Source organism: Staurois parvus, unplaced genomic scaffold (assembly GCF_062004578.1).
Source record: "Staurois parvus isolate SC_StPar_1 unplaced genomic scaffold, SC_StPar_1.0 ptg003065l, whole genome shotgun sequence".
Lineage (NCBI taxonomy): Eukaryota > Metazoa > Chordata > Amphibia > Anura > Ranidae > Staurois > Staurois parvus.
Window position 1 is genome coordinate 132,105 of NW_028320861.1, and position 13,450 is coordinate 145,554.

Genomic DNA, 13,450 nt, shown 5'->3' on the forward strand with positions numbered 1-13,450 from the left:
ATGCGTATAATTTTACGCTATCTGGTTAGTGTAAATTTCCACCATTTGCACTAGGAATCACGGAGCACTTCTTTCACTGGACTGTGTTTTATCACTCTTTTAAGCGCTGCATTTGTATATTTATGTATTGTGGGACTTTATATGCGTTTTCCTTTATGTTCAGCTGCTGCCACTATTATTGAGCGCTTACTGTATATTTTACTTTAAACCTTTACATACTGTAGCACCTTGGAGGAAGTGGTCAGAGTGTCAGGTGGAAGATGAACTGAAGGCTGGAGTGTGGAGCCTGGGAGGGGGCCCAGGAGAGGGGCTTACCTACAGGCAGGATCTTAAAAAGGAGGCTCTCTCTGCTCACTGTCCCCTGAGAGAGGACAACCTGGGGAGCAGGGAATGAGTCAGCCCAGCATATCGCCTGGAGGCAGCCAACAACCCATCAAGCTCAAAGGAGAGACAGAATGAGGAATCCTACACCCCCTGGGCTGGATAAGGGGAGAGGGCAGTCAGGTGGAAAACCCAACTAGCTTCTCCTCTGGGCGTGCTCTACTAAAAGTAGCAGATTCTGGGTCCCCTTGCCCAGGGATTCCCCCAGACTGCTGGGTGAAGAGGATTCATCTGGGGTCGGAGGAGGTACACCAGAGAGCTGGCATGCTCTTAAAGGAGAGACTGTTGCTAAGTCCACATCTGTACAGAGTTACTAAGCAGTTTATCCTCAAGTTCACAGTTTCCCTGGGCATCCCATACACCCCTCAACCCCATCCAAAATCTAAATCCTTTAATAAAATCATAAAGCCAAGCTCAAGGACTGTTCCCTGACCCCAGTGCGTGAAGTGTGGAAGAAGATGCGTGTTGCCTGGCTGTGCAGAGCTTTAGGGGGACCCAAATCTCAGCGACTCCCAAGGGTTAGTGTTACATCACATAATAGCAGCACAGTGGTTAAATGTTTAGCCTTTCTACCTGGCAGCACTCGGGTCGTTGGTTCCAATACCAAGCATGGCACCACCTGCCTGGAGTTTGCATGTTCTCCCTGTGCCTGTGTGGGTTTTCTCCGGGTACTCCGGTTTCCTCCCACACGCCAAAGACATGCTGGTAGGTTCATTGGCTCCTGTCTAAATTGTCCCTAGTATGTGTATGTATGAATGTGATATTGTACACCCCTTGAGGGTTGGGGACTGATGTGAATTTACAATATATATATGTAAAGCACGGTGTAAACTGACAGCGATATATAAGTCTCTGATATCAGCAATCCTGCTGCTTATAGAGATGTGCATGACTGATAAATGTGTTTTGTTTCATTTTGGATTTGGTATTCATTTTGTTTCCTCATATTCGGTATGTTAGAATGATTTGTTTTCGGAAATCATTTTGTATATTCATTATTTTCAAATTGGGCTGAATTTAGAAATCCAAATTTTGACATTTGAACTTTGAAATTTAAATTTTGGAAGATGGTTACAGTATATTTGATCTGTTTTATTCCATTCTATTCCTTTCTATTCTATTCTATTCTATTATGTTTTATTCTATTCATTTCTTTTTTTTTATTTTCTATTTTCTACTCTGCTCTATTCTATTCTATAAAGCTGCCTAAGTAGGAATCATCATCTTATTTCACTTACTGTACTTATTTCAATTTATTTCCATTTCAAATTCATTTTCTATTTCAATGGTCTTTATTAAATTTTTTAAACAGTATAAACAGAGGCAATAAAACACGCCCACGCAGGGGCTATCAATTGCACAGATAAACAAAATGCAAAATAAAAAAAAAGGAAAAACAATGCTCTAATGCCAACAGGGCAAAAGGTACGCCCGCGCAGGGGCTATCAATGGCACATAAGGTACAAAACAGTAATGTAACTGATTATAACAACTAAATGCAGCTGTCCAGTCACACCAAAAACAGAGAGAGAGAGAAAAAAGAAAAGAGAGAAAGAAAAAAAGAAAAAAGGGGGTGGGGGGGAGGGGCAAAGAGCAGGGATTCAAGAGCGCCAATACCGAACGCCATTACATCCCCAGACTAGCCGGGGGGAGTGAGGGAAGGGCATATTGCAACCACGGCTCCCATATTTTCAAAAATTTACGTTGGGAGTCGTTGCGGATACTCGACATCTGTTCGTTGAGCATCATAGTGGTCATACGATCCCGCACCCCCTGAAGAGGGACAAACGGACTCTTCCAGGCCTGAGCAATTGTTCTAGTGGCGGATAAAAACAGATAGGAAGCCAACTTCTGCTGGTGAGCTAAGAGGCCCGGTATGGGGCAATGAAGCAAGGCATACCGAGCATCCCGGCGTATGGAGAGATGGAACAAGGTGAAAAGGAGGCCAAATACACGAGACCAAAAACGAAACAGTCGCGGGCATGACCACCAGATATGTAATACATCACCACGATGACCACAACCCCGAAAACATTGATCACTACAGGCAGGGTTAGCCCGGGCCAGCCGAGCCGGAACCCAGTACCAACGAAACAATACCTTATAGGCTGCCTCCAGTGTGGTCGTATTAAATGAGCATTTAGCTATGAGTGACCAGGCCTTATTCCAGTCCTCCGGATCCACAGCCGCTCCCAGGTCGCGCTCCCACTGAGCAACATATGAAAGAGAAGTATGCGACGAGCGTCTGTTCAGAGCTGCATAAAGAAGGGATATAAGGCCCGGAGCGCCCGGACGCAGTTGGCAGAGCTGTTCAAAGGCAGATTTCTGGTACGGGAACACAGAAGTACCCCGCAGCGAGAGCAGCCAGTGTCGCAATTGAAGATATCGAAAAAATTCCGCCGGGGGGATATTCCGGGATTCCCGAAGAGAGTCCCAGGTGGGAAAGGACCGAAAAATCAAAAAGTGTCGCACCTGCGAAAAACCATTAGTCACCCACCAAGAAAACGCCCCTGGGTGATCCAAACCCGGCGGGAAAAGAGGGTTGTTAATAATTGGAAGCAAAGGCAGAAAAGGTGACATCAGACCACCAGAGTAACGTACCGAGTCCCAAACTTGTAGGCCATGAAGTAACATCGGACTCAGTGCCATAGGGCGCAGGGCAGGGGGAAGCCATAGAAGCGTCGACAGTGCGATAGGGGCACAATTAGGTAGTTCCAACAGGACCCAGAGGGGGACGTCGGAAGAGGCGTGCAACATAGACAGCGGGGCAATCTGGCTCGCTTGATAATACTTAGTCACATTAGGCACCCCAAGACCACCCTGAAGTCTATGGGCAAAAAGCGTACTTTTGGATACTCTGGGGTGCTTATCGGCCCAGATAAAACGCATTAACTTCGCCTGAAGCAACCGAAGAAAATGAGGGGGAACCCGCACCGGGAGTGTGCGAAAATAATACAACAATTTCGGCAAGATGGTCATTTTCACCGAATTAACCCGTCCTATCCAAGACAGGTGCGGAAATTGCCAAGAATGCATAAGAGAGGATAGAGAGCTAAGCAATGGATAGTAATTTGCAGCAAACAAGGAGTCATAAGTGGGGGTCAAGCGAATGCCTAAGTATTCAAGAGAAGAGGAAGCCCATTTGTAAGGGAAGTGGGATTGTAGGCGCGAAACCAAATCTGAAGCCAAAGTAATATTGAGGGCGACAGTCTTATCCAAGTTGATACGGAGACCCGAAATCAAGGAGAAGCGCTCAAGAACCTGTTGCAAATTAGGAAGCGTCGTCAGGGGGTTAGTAAGAGTCAGGAGGGCATCATCCGCAAAAAGGTTCAGTTTGAATTCCTGTCCCGCGTAAGGAACCCCCGATACATTGCAATCGGTCCGAAGCGCCAAAGCCAACGGCTCAAGCGCCAGGACAAAGAGCGCTGGGGACAGGGGGCAACCCTGTCTCGTCCCTCGCCCAATAGGAAAGGGATCTGAAAAATACCCAGCGTATTTGACGGAGGCCGAAGGAGAAGAATACAAGGCCTGAATCCAAGAAAGAATAGAATCCCCAAAACCCCAACGAGACAGCACAAACCGCAGATATTCCCAGGATAGAGAATCAAAGGCTTTATATATGTCTAAAGACAGTAAGAATCCCGGGATTTTCCGCTGTTGCAGAAAATGTATAAGATGGACCACCTTACGAACGTTATCACCCGCCTGCCTCCCGGGGACGAACCCTACCTGGTCCCTGTGGACCAGGCTACGCAAATATTTATTAATGCGGAAACTAAGGATCTTGCCCAATATCTTCAGGTCTTCATTAAGAAGAGAAATAGGCCGGAAGGCTTGCGGTTCCTGTACATCATCGGTCGTCTTAGGAATCATGGCGATATGCGCTCTAAGCGCAACTGGGGAGGGCGAGGAGCCCTGTCGTAACGCATTAAAATACTCAGCCAAAAAGGGCGCCAACAAGGCTGAGAATTTCTTATAATAAAGACCGGAAAAGCCGTCGGGACCTGGGGCCGCGGTGGACCGTAAAGATTTGATAGCTTGGAGCACTTCTGGTACAGTGACACCGGCGTTGAGTGCCACCTGTGCTGCCTCGGATAACCCAGGAAGTCGGAGATCTTGAAAGAATGCCTCTGCTTGAGCCACGGGGAAGGGATCTGGTTTAGCGTAGAGGCGTGCAAGGAAGTCTGAGAAACGGGAAACAATCTGCTGGGGATTAGAAGTACAGCCACCTGTAGGCAGTCGCAGTCGAATCGGTTTATGGGGTTTCCCAACAGAATTGAGTTTCCTGGCCAGCATCGGGCCTGGCTTATTAGCACAGGAATAAAATTTGTGTTTGGTCCAACGCAGGGCCCGTTCCGCCTCTGAAGAGGCAAGTAGGTCTAACTCTGCCGCCAGAGCGTCCCGAGCGCGTTTATGGGCCGCAGATGGAGAGGACTTCCAACGCGCATCCGCAGAGGCCAGGAGAGAATGAAGCTCCAAAAGTCGGCGCTCCCGCTCCCGCTTCCGGACCGCCGCCAGCTGTATAACATGACCCCGCACCGTGGCCTTATGTGCCTCCCATAGGGGCACTGCCGAGGAGACCGATCCCGCGTTTTCCGTGAAGTATGTTCGTAAAAAAAATTCTATTTGTTGGCAAGTAGCCTGAGTGGTCAATAAAGAATCATTGATGCGCCAATGAAAAGGGCGCCGTTCTGACCCAGAGAGGGCAAGGAGAAGTACCAAGGGATCGTGATCCAACCAAGGCGAGGAGGGAATAGTTATCCGCCTGACCAAGGGAAGCTGCTGAACCTGCATAAATATATGATCAATTCTACAAAAACTATCATGAGGACTGGAATAGAATGTAAAGTCGCGTTCCGTTGGGTGAAGCTCCCTCCAGACGTCCGCCAGCCCCGCTGTCCGCAGGAGAGAGCGCATACGTTCCTCCAGCACCAAGTCATGAGAAGGGGCCGCCCCCCGTGCGCAGCGCCTATCCAATGCGGAATCCAAAGTAACATTTGAATCCCCCAAAACAACAAGAAGACCCTTGGAGTGTCGGGAAACAATGGTGCAAAGATGTGAAAAGAATTTATCCTGAAAACGATTAGGCGCGTAGTAAGAGACAAAAGTAACCTCCTGATCCCAGAGGGTGCCTTGCAGAAGCAGATACCTGCCCGTGGGGTCCGCTATATTCCTAGCACAGACAAAGGGGAGATTGCGTTTAAAAGCGATCAGGACACCCCGACGCTTCTCAGGGGCCGAGGCCGTGTAAAAGGTGGGATAGTGAGGTGAAAGATAACGCGGGGCGGAGGACTGAAAAAACCTGGTCTCTTGTAAACATACCACGTCAATTTGTTGTGATTTGAGGTGATGAAAAACTTTAGCCCGCTTCTGAGGCGAATTAAAGCCTTGAACATTTTGCGAATGAATTTTCAAAAGGGGCGAGGCCATGGCGGCATCAGGGCAACACGCTCAGCAGAAGAAACCATAAAGCAGCTAGCAATTTCCGCTCCCAATGGCGATCGGACCGTGGCGTCCCGGAACCCTGCAGAAAACAAAAACAAAAAAAAACCAAAGGAGAAAAAAAAACAAAGAAAGAAAGAAGGAAAAGTACACAAAAAGAATATACAATAGTGCAATTGTGTCACGCCAATGGTGACGTGCATCCTACAAAGGAAGGATACCAGTTAGGGGTGGCTCTACCACCGGACACATGGCTGCAAATGGAAACATCAGAAACATAAGTCCCCAGGGGGCAAAAGGGCAATAAGGCACTAAACACAATAGAACGGGGTACCAAAGCAATAAAACTAAAGGAGCTAGGCCACCGTGATGACCTCCCCATAGCAACCCAGAGAACCATGGGGCTAACTCCCTCCCACCCAACCGGGCCTACCAGATCAACCTCCCACCCCGAAACCAGAGGGAACCCTCACTCCGTGCTACTAACAAAAACCGGAATACCATCACCCAGGCCCAAAATAGGCTGCGGCAGCAAAAAGTCATAATTCTCGAATCCATGAGGAGACCCCCCCAACCAGGGAAGGAACCCAAGGGGGCACACTGGAGCAGTCCCAACCCGTAGTGCTGACAAACTGGGGGAGCCCTAAGGGCCAAACTCACGGTCTCGTCAAGGAAGTCCATCGGTGAGATGATACATGGGAAGTCCAAGACACATCTTCAGCCCGGAGAAGAACAGGAAGGACTTGATCGTGAAGGGAGGGCCCTCTTCCTATTGGATGACCGCTCCCAGATGCGGCTTGGAAGAAGCGGCCTTGCCGGGGATCCAGATGAATGAGCTGGGCTCCGATCCGCAGCCTCAGGCGAAAGAAGGTGTAAAGATTCCAGAAGAGAATGGGCCCCCTCCGGCGTAGCCACAGAATGACTGCGGCCCTGGTAGGTGAAGGTGAGGCGAAACGGGAAGCCCCAAGCGTATTTGATACTGTGTTTCACCAGGACCGAAGTGAAGGGCTTCAATTGGCGACGCTTCTGAAGAGTGGTCTGAGAGAGGTCCGCAAAGAGCTGGTAGCGATGCCCCTGGAAGCTGAGGTCAGGGTTGTTTCTGGCCGCCAAGAGGATAGTTTCCTTAGTGCGGTAATACGTAAACTTGATGATAATGTCCCTCGGGGGCCCATCCGGTCGTCTGGGGCCCAACGCACGATGTATGCGGTCAAATTCAAGCCGGTCAATGGGAACAGCGGGTGTCAGCTCCTGAAACAGAGCTGTAGCAGTGGAAGTAAGATCCGCGACCGTTTCCGGGATACCCCTTAACCGCAGATTGCCACGGCGGGATTTTCGAAATCCTCAAGCCGTAGCAGCGCGTCTGCCAATTCTTTCTTGAGGTCGCACAAATCCTGTTCGTGATTTTCCATGACCGTGGCCGCAGCGTCCATCTTATCTTCGAGGTCGTTCGTCCGGTTGCCCAACTCGCGAATCTCCTGCGAAAGACGGTCGGCCAGCTTGGAGGTAGCGGAGGACAACTCGGACTGCAGCATACATTGGAATCGGCGCAGGAGCTCAGCATCCCGCAGAGATGGGATGGGAGACTGCAGGGATGGCTCTGGTGCCAGGGCCTCTACACTGCCAGGGTCCGACCCACCTATGGATGGTGTCAGCGGGGGACCCAAAATCGCGGCTGGGGCTCCATCTGTGGTCCCGGGCGGGAGCCGCGAACCCGTGGCCGGGGTCCTGGAAGTCCGCGGCGGCCGGCCCAAAATCGAGGCCCCGGCTTCAGCCGCGATCTCCGGCGGGTAGGCCGCAAACTCCGGAGCAGCCTGCCGGGAGCTGGAGGCACGGGCGGCCGGCGTTTTTTTGCCCATCAGGGCACCAGAGAGACAGGGGGCCAGGGAGGAAACAGGGGGACCCCCCCTGAGGAGAGAAAATCGGCCGATGTGTCCGGCGGCCGAGGAGTTAATTTACAAAGCAACCATCTTGGTTGCTGCTCACGAGCGCCCCCCCTCAAATTCATTTTCAAATTCAAGTGCAATTTTGTATTGGAATCCGGATAATTTGTTTTATTATAATTTATTTTGGATTCATTGAAATTTGTTTACTATTGTGATTCAGAAATTCAGATACATACGAATCTACGAATAACGGACATTTTGTCAGAATTGTGATTCATAATGAAACAAATCTCAGAGGTCTAGTTGCTTATTCTGCAGAGCTCTTCTGTAAAGGTCTCCCCCCAAATGTGAATGTTCACATAAACCTCCACCTTGCTTCACATACAATCTCCTTCAGAATCAGATGTGATCCCGCCTTGTTTCTAGGACCCAATATTATGTTCCAGCTCCTGCTGCCAATTCCACTGATCCCCCCGCTCTGTGATAACAGGCAGAGGATCCTCTCCCCCCACCTCCCCCTGAGAAAGAAGTGGGACTTTAACCATCTCCCACCCGCCATATAAGGAAATGACCGGAGTAAGGCGGTTCTCTCATTCTGGGAGGACATCATATGACGTCCTCCCCCTCTAACTGCTCATGCGCGCCCCCAAGGGTGCGCAGCGCGGCGATCAGTTTTGCGCTGTGTTCTGGGACACAGCGGATCACCAATCAACGAAAAGAGATGAAGACGGCGGCTCTGTCACATGATCAGCTGTGTCCAATCACAGCTGATTGCATGTAAATAAGGAAATGCCAGTTATTGGCATTTCTCTTCTCACGATCTGTCACGCTGACAGAGGAGAGGAGAGCCGGTAATCGGCATTACTCAGAGGGGACATCTACACTGATCATCAGGGCACTGATGATCAGTGTTGCCCCATTAGTGCCACCTGTCAGTGTCCATCTGAGCTGCCTTTCAGTGCCACCTATCTATGCCAGTCAGTGCCGCCTATCAGTGCTGCCAATCAGTGCCACCTGTCAGTGTCAGTCAGTGCCACATCAATGCCACATATCAGTGCCTACCAGTGCACATCAATGCCACATATCAGTGCCCATCTGAGCTGCCTTTCAGTGCCGCCTATCAGTGCCAGTCAGTGCCGCCTATCAGTGCCAGTCAGTGCCACCTATCAGTGCCATCTAACAGTTCCAGTCAGTGCCTCCTATCAGTGCCGCCTATCAGTGCACATCACTGCAGCCTAACAGTGCCTCCTAACAGTGCCACCTATCAGTGCCACCTATCAGTGCCAGTCAGTGCTGCCTATCAGTGCCATCTAACAGTTCCAGTCAGTGCCTCCTATCAGTGCCGCCTATCAGTGCACATGAGTGCAGCCTCATTAGCGCACATCAGTGAAGGAGAAAAATCACTTAATTACAAAATTTTATAAAAGAAACTAAGAAAAAATGTTTCTTTTTTGAACATTTTCAATTGTTTTTGGTTTGTTTAGCAAGCAATAAAAAAACCCCAGAGGTGATTAAATACCACTGAAAGAAAGCTCTATCTGTCTAAAAAAAAATGATAAAAATGTAATATGGGTACAGTGTTGCATGATCGCGTAATTCTCATTCACAGTGCGACAGCGTTGAAAGCTGAAAATTGGTCTGGACAGGAAGGGGGTAAAAATGCCCGGCAGGAAAGGGGTTAAAGGCAACGGAACTAATACTACAAATACCGAGTCATTTTATTACAAATTCATACAAATCACATGACATAGACATACTATATGTGTGTTATTACAAACACTGATTGACTGAATACAGAGATATGTGAGTGTCAGCTTGATGTAAATGAAAATCCTCCTCATCCCGATGGTGGAAATAGACAGGAAAGGATCCTTCAGTGAAGGACTGATGCGTTTCAGAAAACATATTTCTTTCCTCAGGGGAGACTGAAGAAGAGGATGGAGATAGAACTCATCCAATATTGATATAAATGTTCACAAACAGCTATATTTAGTTAAACACCCTCTCCCATCACCCACTGATGCCTCCAAAAACGGCCATCATAAGTCCCCCCCAAGGGGCCGCAAAGACCACACACTGAGGTCACCCAGCAACATCCACAGCCAGGTTGTACAGCTGGTGCAGGATAGTTGTCAGAGGAATGTAATATATCTACTGAGCAACATATCAGCATGGATGTCACACCACTACCTCAAACTCAAACTTTCCAACACTGAGCTTGTAATATTTCCTCCCCCCGATCCCCCACTCATGGCTTTACCATTGAGATCAGCAGCACAACCATTGGGCCTTCCCCTCATGCCAGGGTGCTCGGTGTAATCCTAGACTCTGACCTCTCCTTCAGCCCCACATACAATCACTGGCTAAATCCTGACGCCTCGACCTCCGGAACATTTCCAGACTTCTCACCTTCCTGACTAATGGAACCACAAACCAACTAATCCATGCCTTGGTTATATCCCGCCTTGATTACTGCGAGTTCCTCCTCACTGGCCTACCGTTACACAGTCTATCCCCCCTTCAGTCTATTATGAATGCTTCTGCTAGACTCATCCACCTTACCAACCGATCAGCGACTGCTGCCCCTCTCTGCCAATCCCTTCACTGGCTTCCACTAACCCAACGTATGAAATTCAAAATACTAACCACAGCTTACAAAGCCATCCACAACATTGCCCCTAGATACATCACCAGCGTCATCCACAGATATCGTCCAAATAGTCTCCTCATCCGCTCCTCCCAAGACATCTTCCTCTCTAGTTCCCTTGTCACCTCCTCCCATACTTGTCTCCAGGACTTCTCCAGAACCTCTCCCATCCTCTGGAACTCCCTACCCCAGTATGTCCGGTCAGCCCCCACCCTGTCTGCCTTAGGCGATGTTTGAAAACTTACTTATTCAGGGAAGCCTACCCCTCCTCCACCTGAGAACTGTACTTGAGTCACCTCCATCAGATCATCCCCTGGAGCTATCGCCTTTTGTATCCCCTCCCCCTTCCTTTAGATTGTAAGTTCCATGATCCGGGCCCTCCTATTCCTTCTGTACTGAACTGTATTGTGATTGGAATGTCCCCCTTTATATTGTAAAGCGCTGCGCAAACTGTTGGCGACATATAAATCTTGAAGAATAATAATAATAGAACCGATGGTGTTTGAGGGATCAGTGCCAAATGGATCAAATGGATTTCACTTTTTGAAAAGAACAACTAGACAACTATCCTGAGAGTCTGCAGGAGCCCTGCATTGCACCCGGTCTACAGGCTTCCTAGGGAAATAAATATTAAATGCATCTGAAAAAAATGTGCATTTAATATTTGTTATGAAAAGGTGAATTTATTGTTCAATAATGTCCACAGATCACCATTTTATATAGAAAAGCAGACTTCAGGTTCCAGGAGAACCATCCAGGTGATGTACACAACCTCCCAGATCCATTCTTCTCCAGGATTCCAGACAAGATGTGCTCCAAAATAAGACCTAGAAATGATCAGACTGCTTTTTGTTGTAATTAACCTAAACACCAATTCCAGACCACGCACATAGCCCCCCCGAAACAGGGCATCTGGACCCTAAATGTTCCCCCCACCAAACACTGTGCCACCAACTGTGCAGCATTTACCCCAGATGGGTTTGGAGAGTAATGTAATGTTATTATGGACAGGATCGGGGTAAGAGGACCTGTCATGTTATTATGGACAGGATTGGGGTAAGAGGACCTGTCATGTTATTATGGACAGGATCGGGGTAAGAGGACCTGTCATGTTATTATGGACAGGATTGGGGTAAGAGGACCTGTCATGTTATTATGGACAGGATCGGGGTAAGAGGACCTGTCATGTTATTATGGACAGGATTGGGGTAAGAGGACCTGTCATGTTATTATGGACAGGATTGGGTTAAGAGGACCTGTCATGTTATTATGGACAGGATTGGGTTAAGAGAACCTGTCATGTTATTATGGACAGGATTGGGGTAAGAGGACCTGTCATGTTATTATGGACAGGATTGGGGTAAGAGGACCTGTCATGTTATTATGGACAGGATTGGGGTAAGAGGACCTGTCATGTTATTATGGACAGGATTGGGGTAAGAGGACCTGTCATGTTATTATGGACAGGATTGGGGTAAGAGGACCTGTCATGTTATTATGGACAGGATTGGGGTAAGAGGACCTGTCATGTTATTATGGACAGGATTGGGGTAAGAGGACCTGCCATGTTATTATGGACAGAATCCTGTAATGCTATTATGGAAATATACCTCAAAATGTGGAACTTCTACAAATAATAAGCTGCTATCATTTATGATCCATGAAAAGAGATCTGTTGATTTTTTTCACCAAAAACCATCTCAGCTGTAGCCATCAGCCGTCATTGAGATGTCACTCATCTGTCTTCATCTCAACTTTTTATTGCAGAGTACACCGGAGGCATTGAGGCCGTCACACCAAGACCGACTACTATGCAGAATATAACGACTCCGCAGTGTCATAATTGTCAAAGAAATACTACTGACCACCACACCACACATCGTACCTCCGTGCTACCCACCAATCATACCGCACAAGGACCTTCTCCTCCACCCTCTCCCACAGAATATATTCTGATTGGTGGATCAGGAGTCTGTCTAAGAATAAAGGCAATCTTTATACTAATGCTGAACACCACCGAGATCAGAAATGTAAGTCAGTCCTGAGCAGGGCTTTTTTTCTTGGAGAATAGTTGCAGGAACTCAAGCATGCCCCCCCCCCTTCTACCAAACTTCATCAAATGGTGGGTGTGGATAAACTTCAGTGGGAGGGTTTTAAATAAGCATTAATTATGAGGCGTGCGTTACATACGGAGTGGAGAGTTCAGAGTGCAAAATTCAGTGGTGCACTATGTACAGGGCACAGATTTCAAGGCTGAGCTTCACAAAGAGTGCAGGGCTCAGGGGTGCGCTAAGTACAGAGTGCAGGGCTCAGGGGTGCACTAAGTACAGAGTGCAGGGCTCAGGGGTGCGCTAAGTACAGAGTGCAGGGCTCAGGGGTGCACTAAGTACAGAGTGCAGGGCTCAGGGGTGCGCTAAGTACAGAGTGCAGGGCTCAGGGGTGTGCTAAGTACAGAGTGCAGGGCTCAGGGGTGCGCTAAGTACAGAGTCTAGGGCTCAGGGGTGCGCTATATACAGGGTGCAGGGATCAGGGGTGTGCTATGTACAGGGTGCAGGGGTCAGGGGTGTGCTATTTACAGGGCGCAGGGATCAGGGGTGTGCTATGTACAGGGTGCAGGGATCAGGGGTGTGCTATGTACAGGGTGCAGGGGTCAGGGGTGTGCTATGTACAGGGTGCAGGGATCAGGGGTGTGCTATGTACAGGGTGCAGGGATCAGGGGTGTGCTATGTACAGGGTACAGGAACCAGGGTGTGCTATGTACAGGGTGCAGGGCTCAGGGGTGTGCTATGTACAGGGTGCAGGGTTCAGGGGTAAACCACATACAGAGTGCAGAGTTGAGCTCTCTTTCACAGGCCCTTACCTCTGCATCCTCTATACACATCTCAATTCCACCCCTTGTCAGCTCTGACCTCTGCACCATTCCCTCCATCTCCCAACTCTGCACAACCCCCTTTACTGCTCTCATCTTCCCCCATCCCCCATTCCCTCATAGCTTCCACACATTTTACCTTTATAAATCTCCCTGCACTGTAGGCGACTCTTCCTTTCTTATTTCCATCTGTGGAGCCACTGGGAGAGGCAAGCTGTCCTTGTAAGC

At 48.8% G+C, this 13,450-nt stretch overlaps 1 protein-coding gene across 1 annotated transcript in view; it reads left to right on the top strand.

The window, feature by feature from the left end:
- The window catches only part of LOC149428644 (uncharacterized), a 119,533-nt gene that overhangs the window by 78,312 nt on the left and 27,771 nt on the right, over nt 1–13,450 (top strand). The window contains exon 6 of the mRNA XM_089667159.1: nt 12,121–12,383. Within this exon, the coding sequence (XP_089523285.1) occupies nt 12,121–12,383 (263 nt within the window). The remainder of the gene's footprint in view (nt 1–12,120; nt 12,384–13,450) is intronic.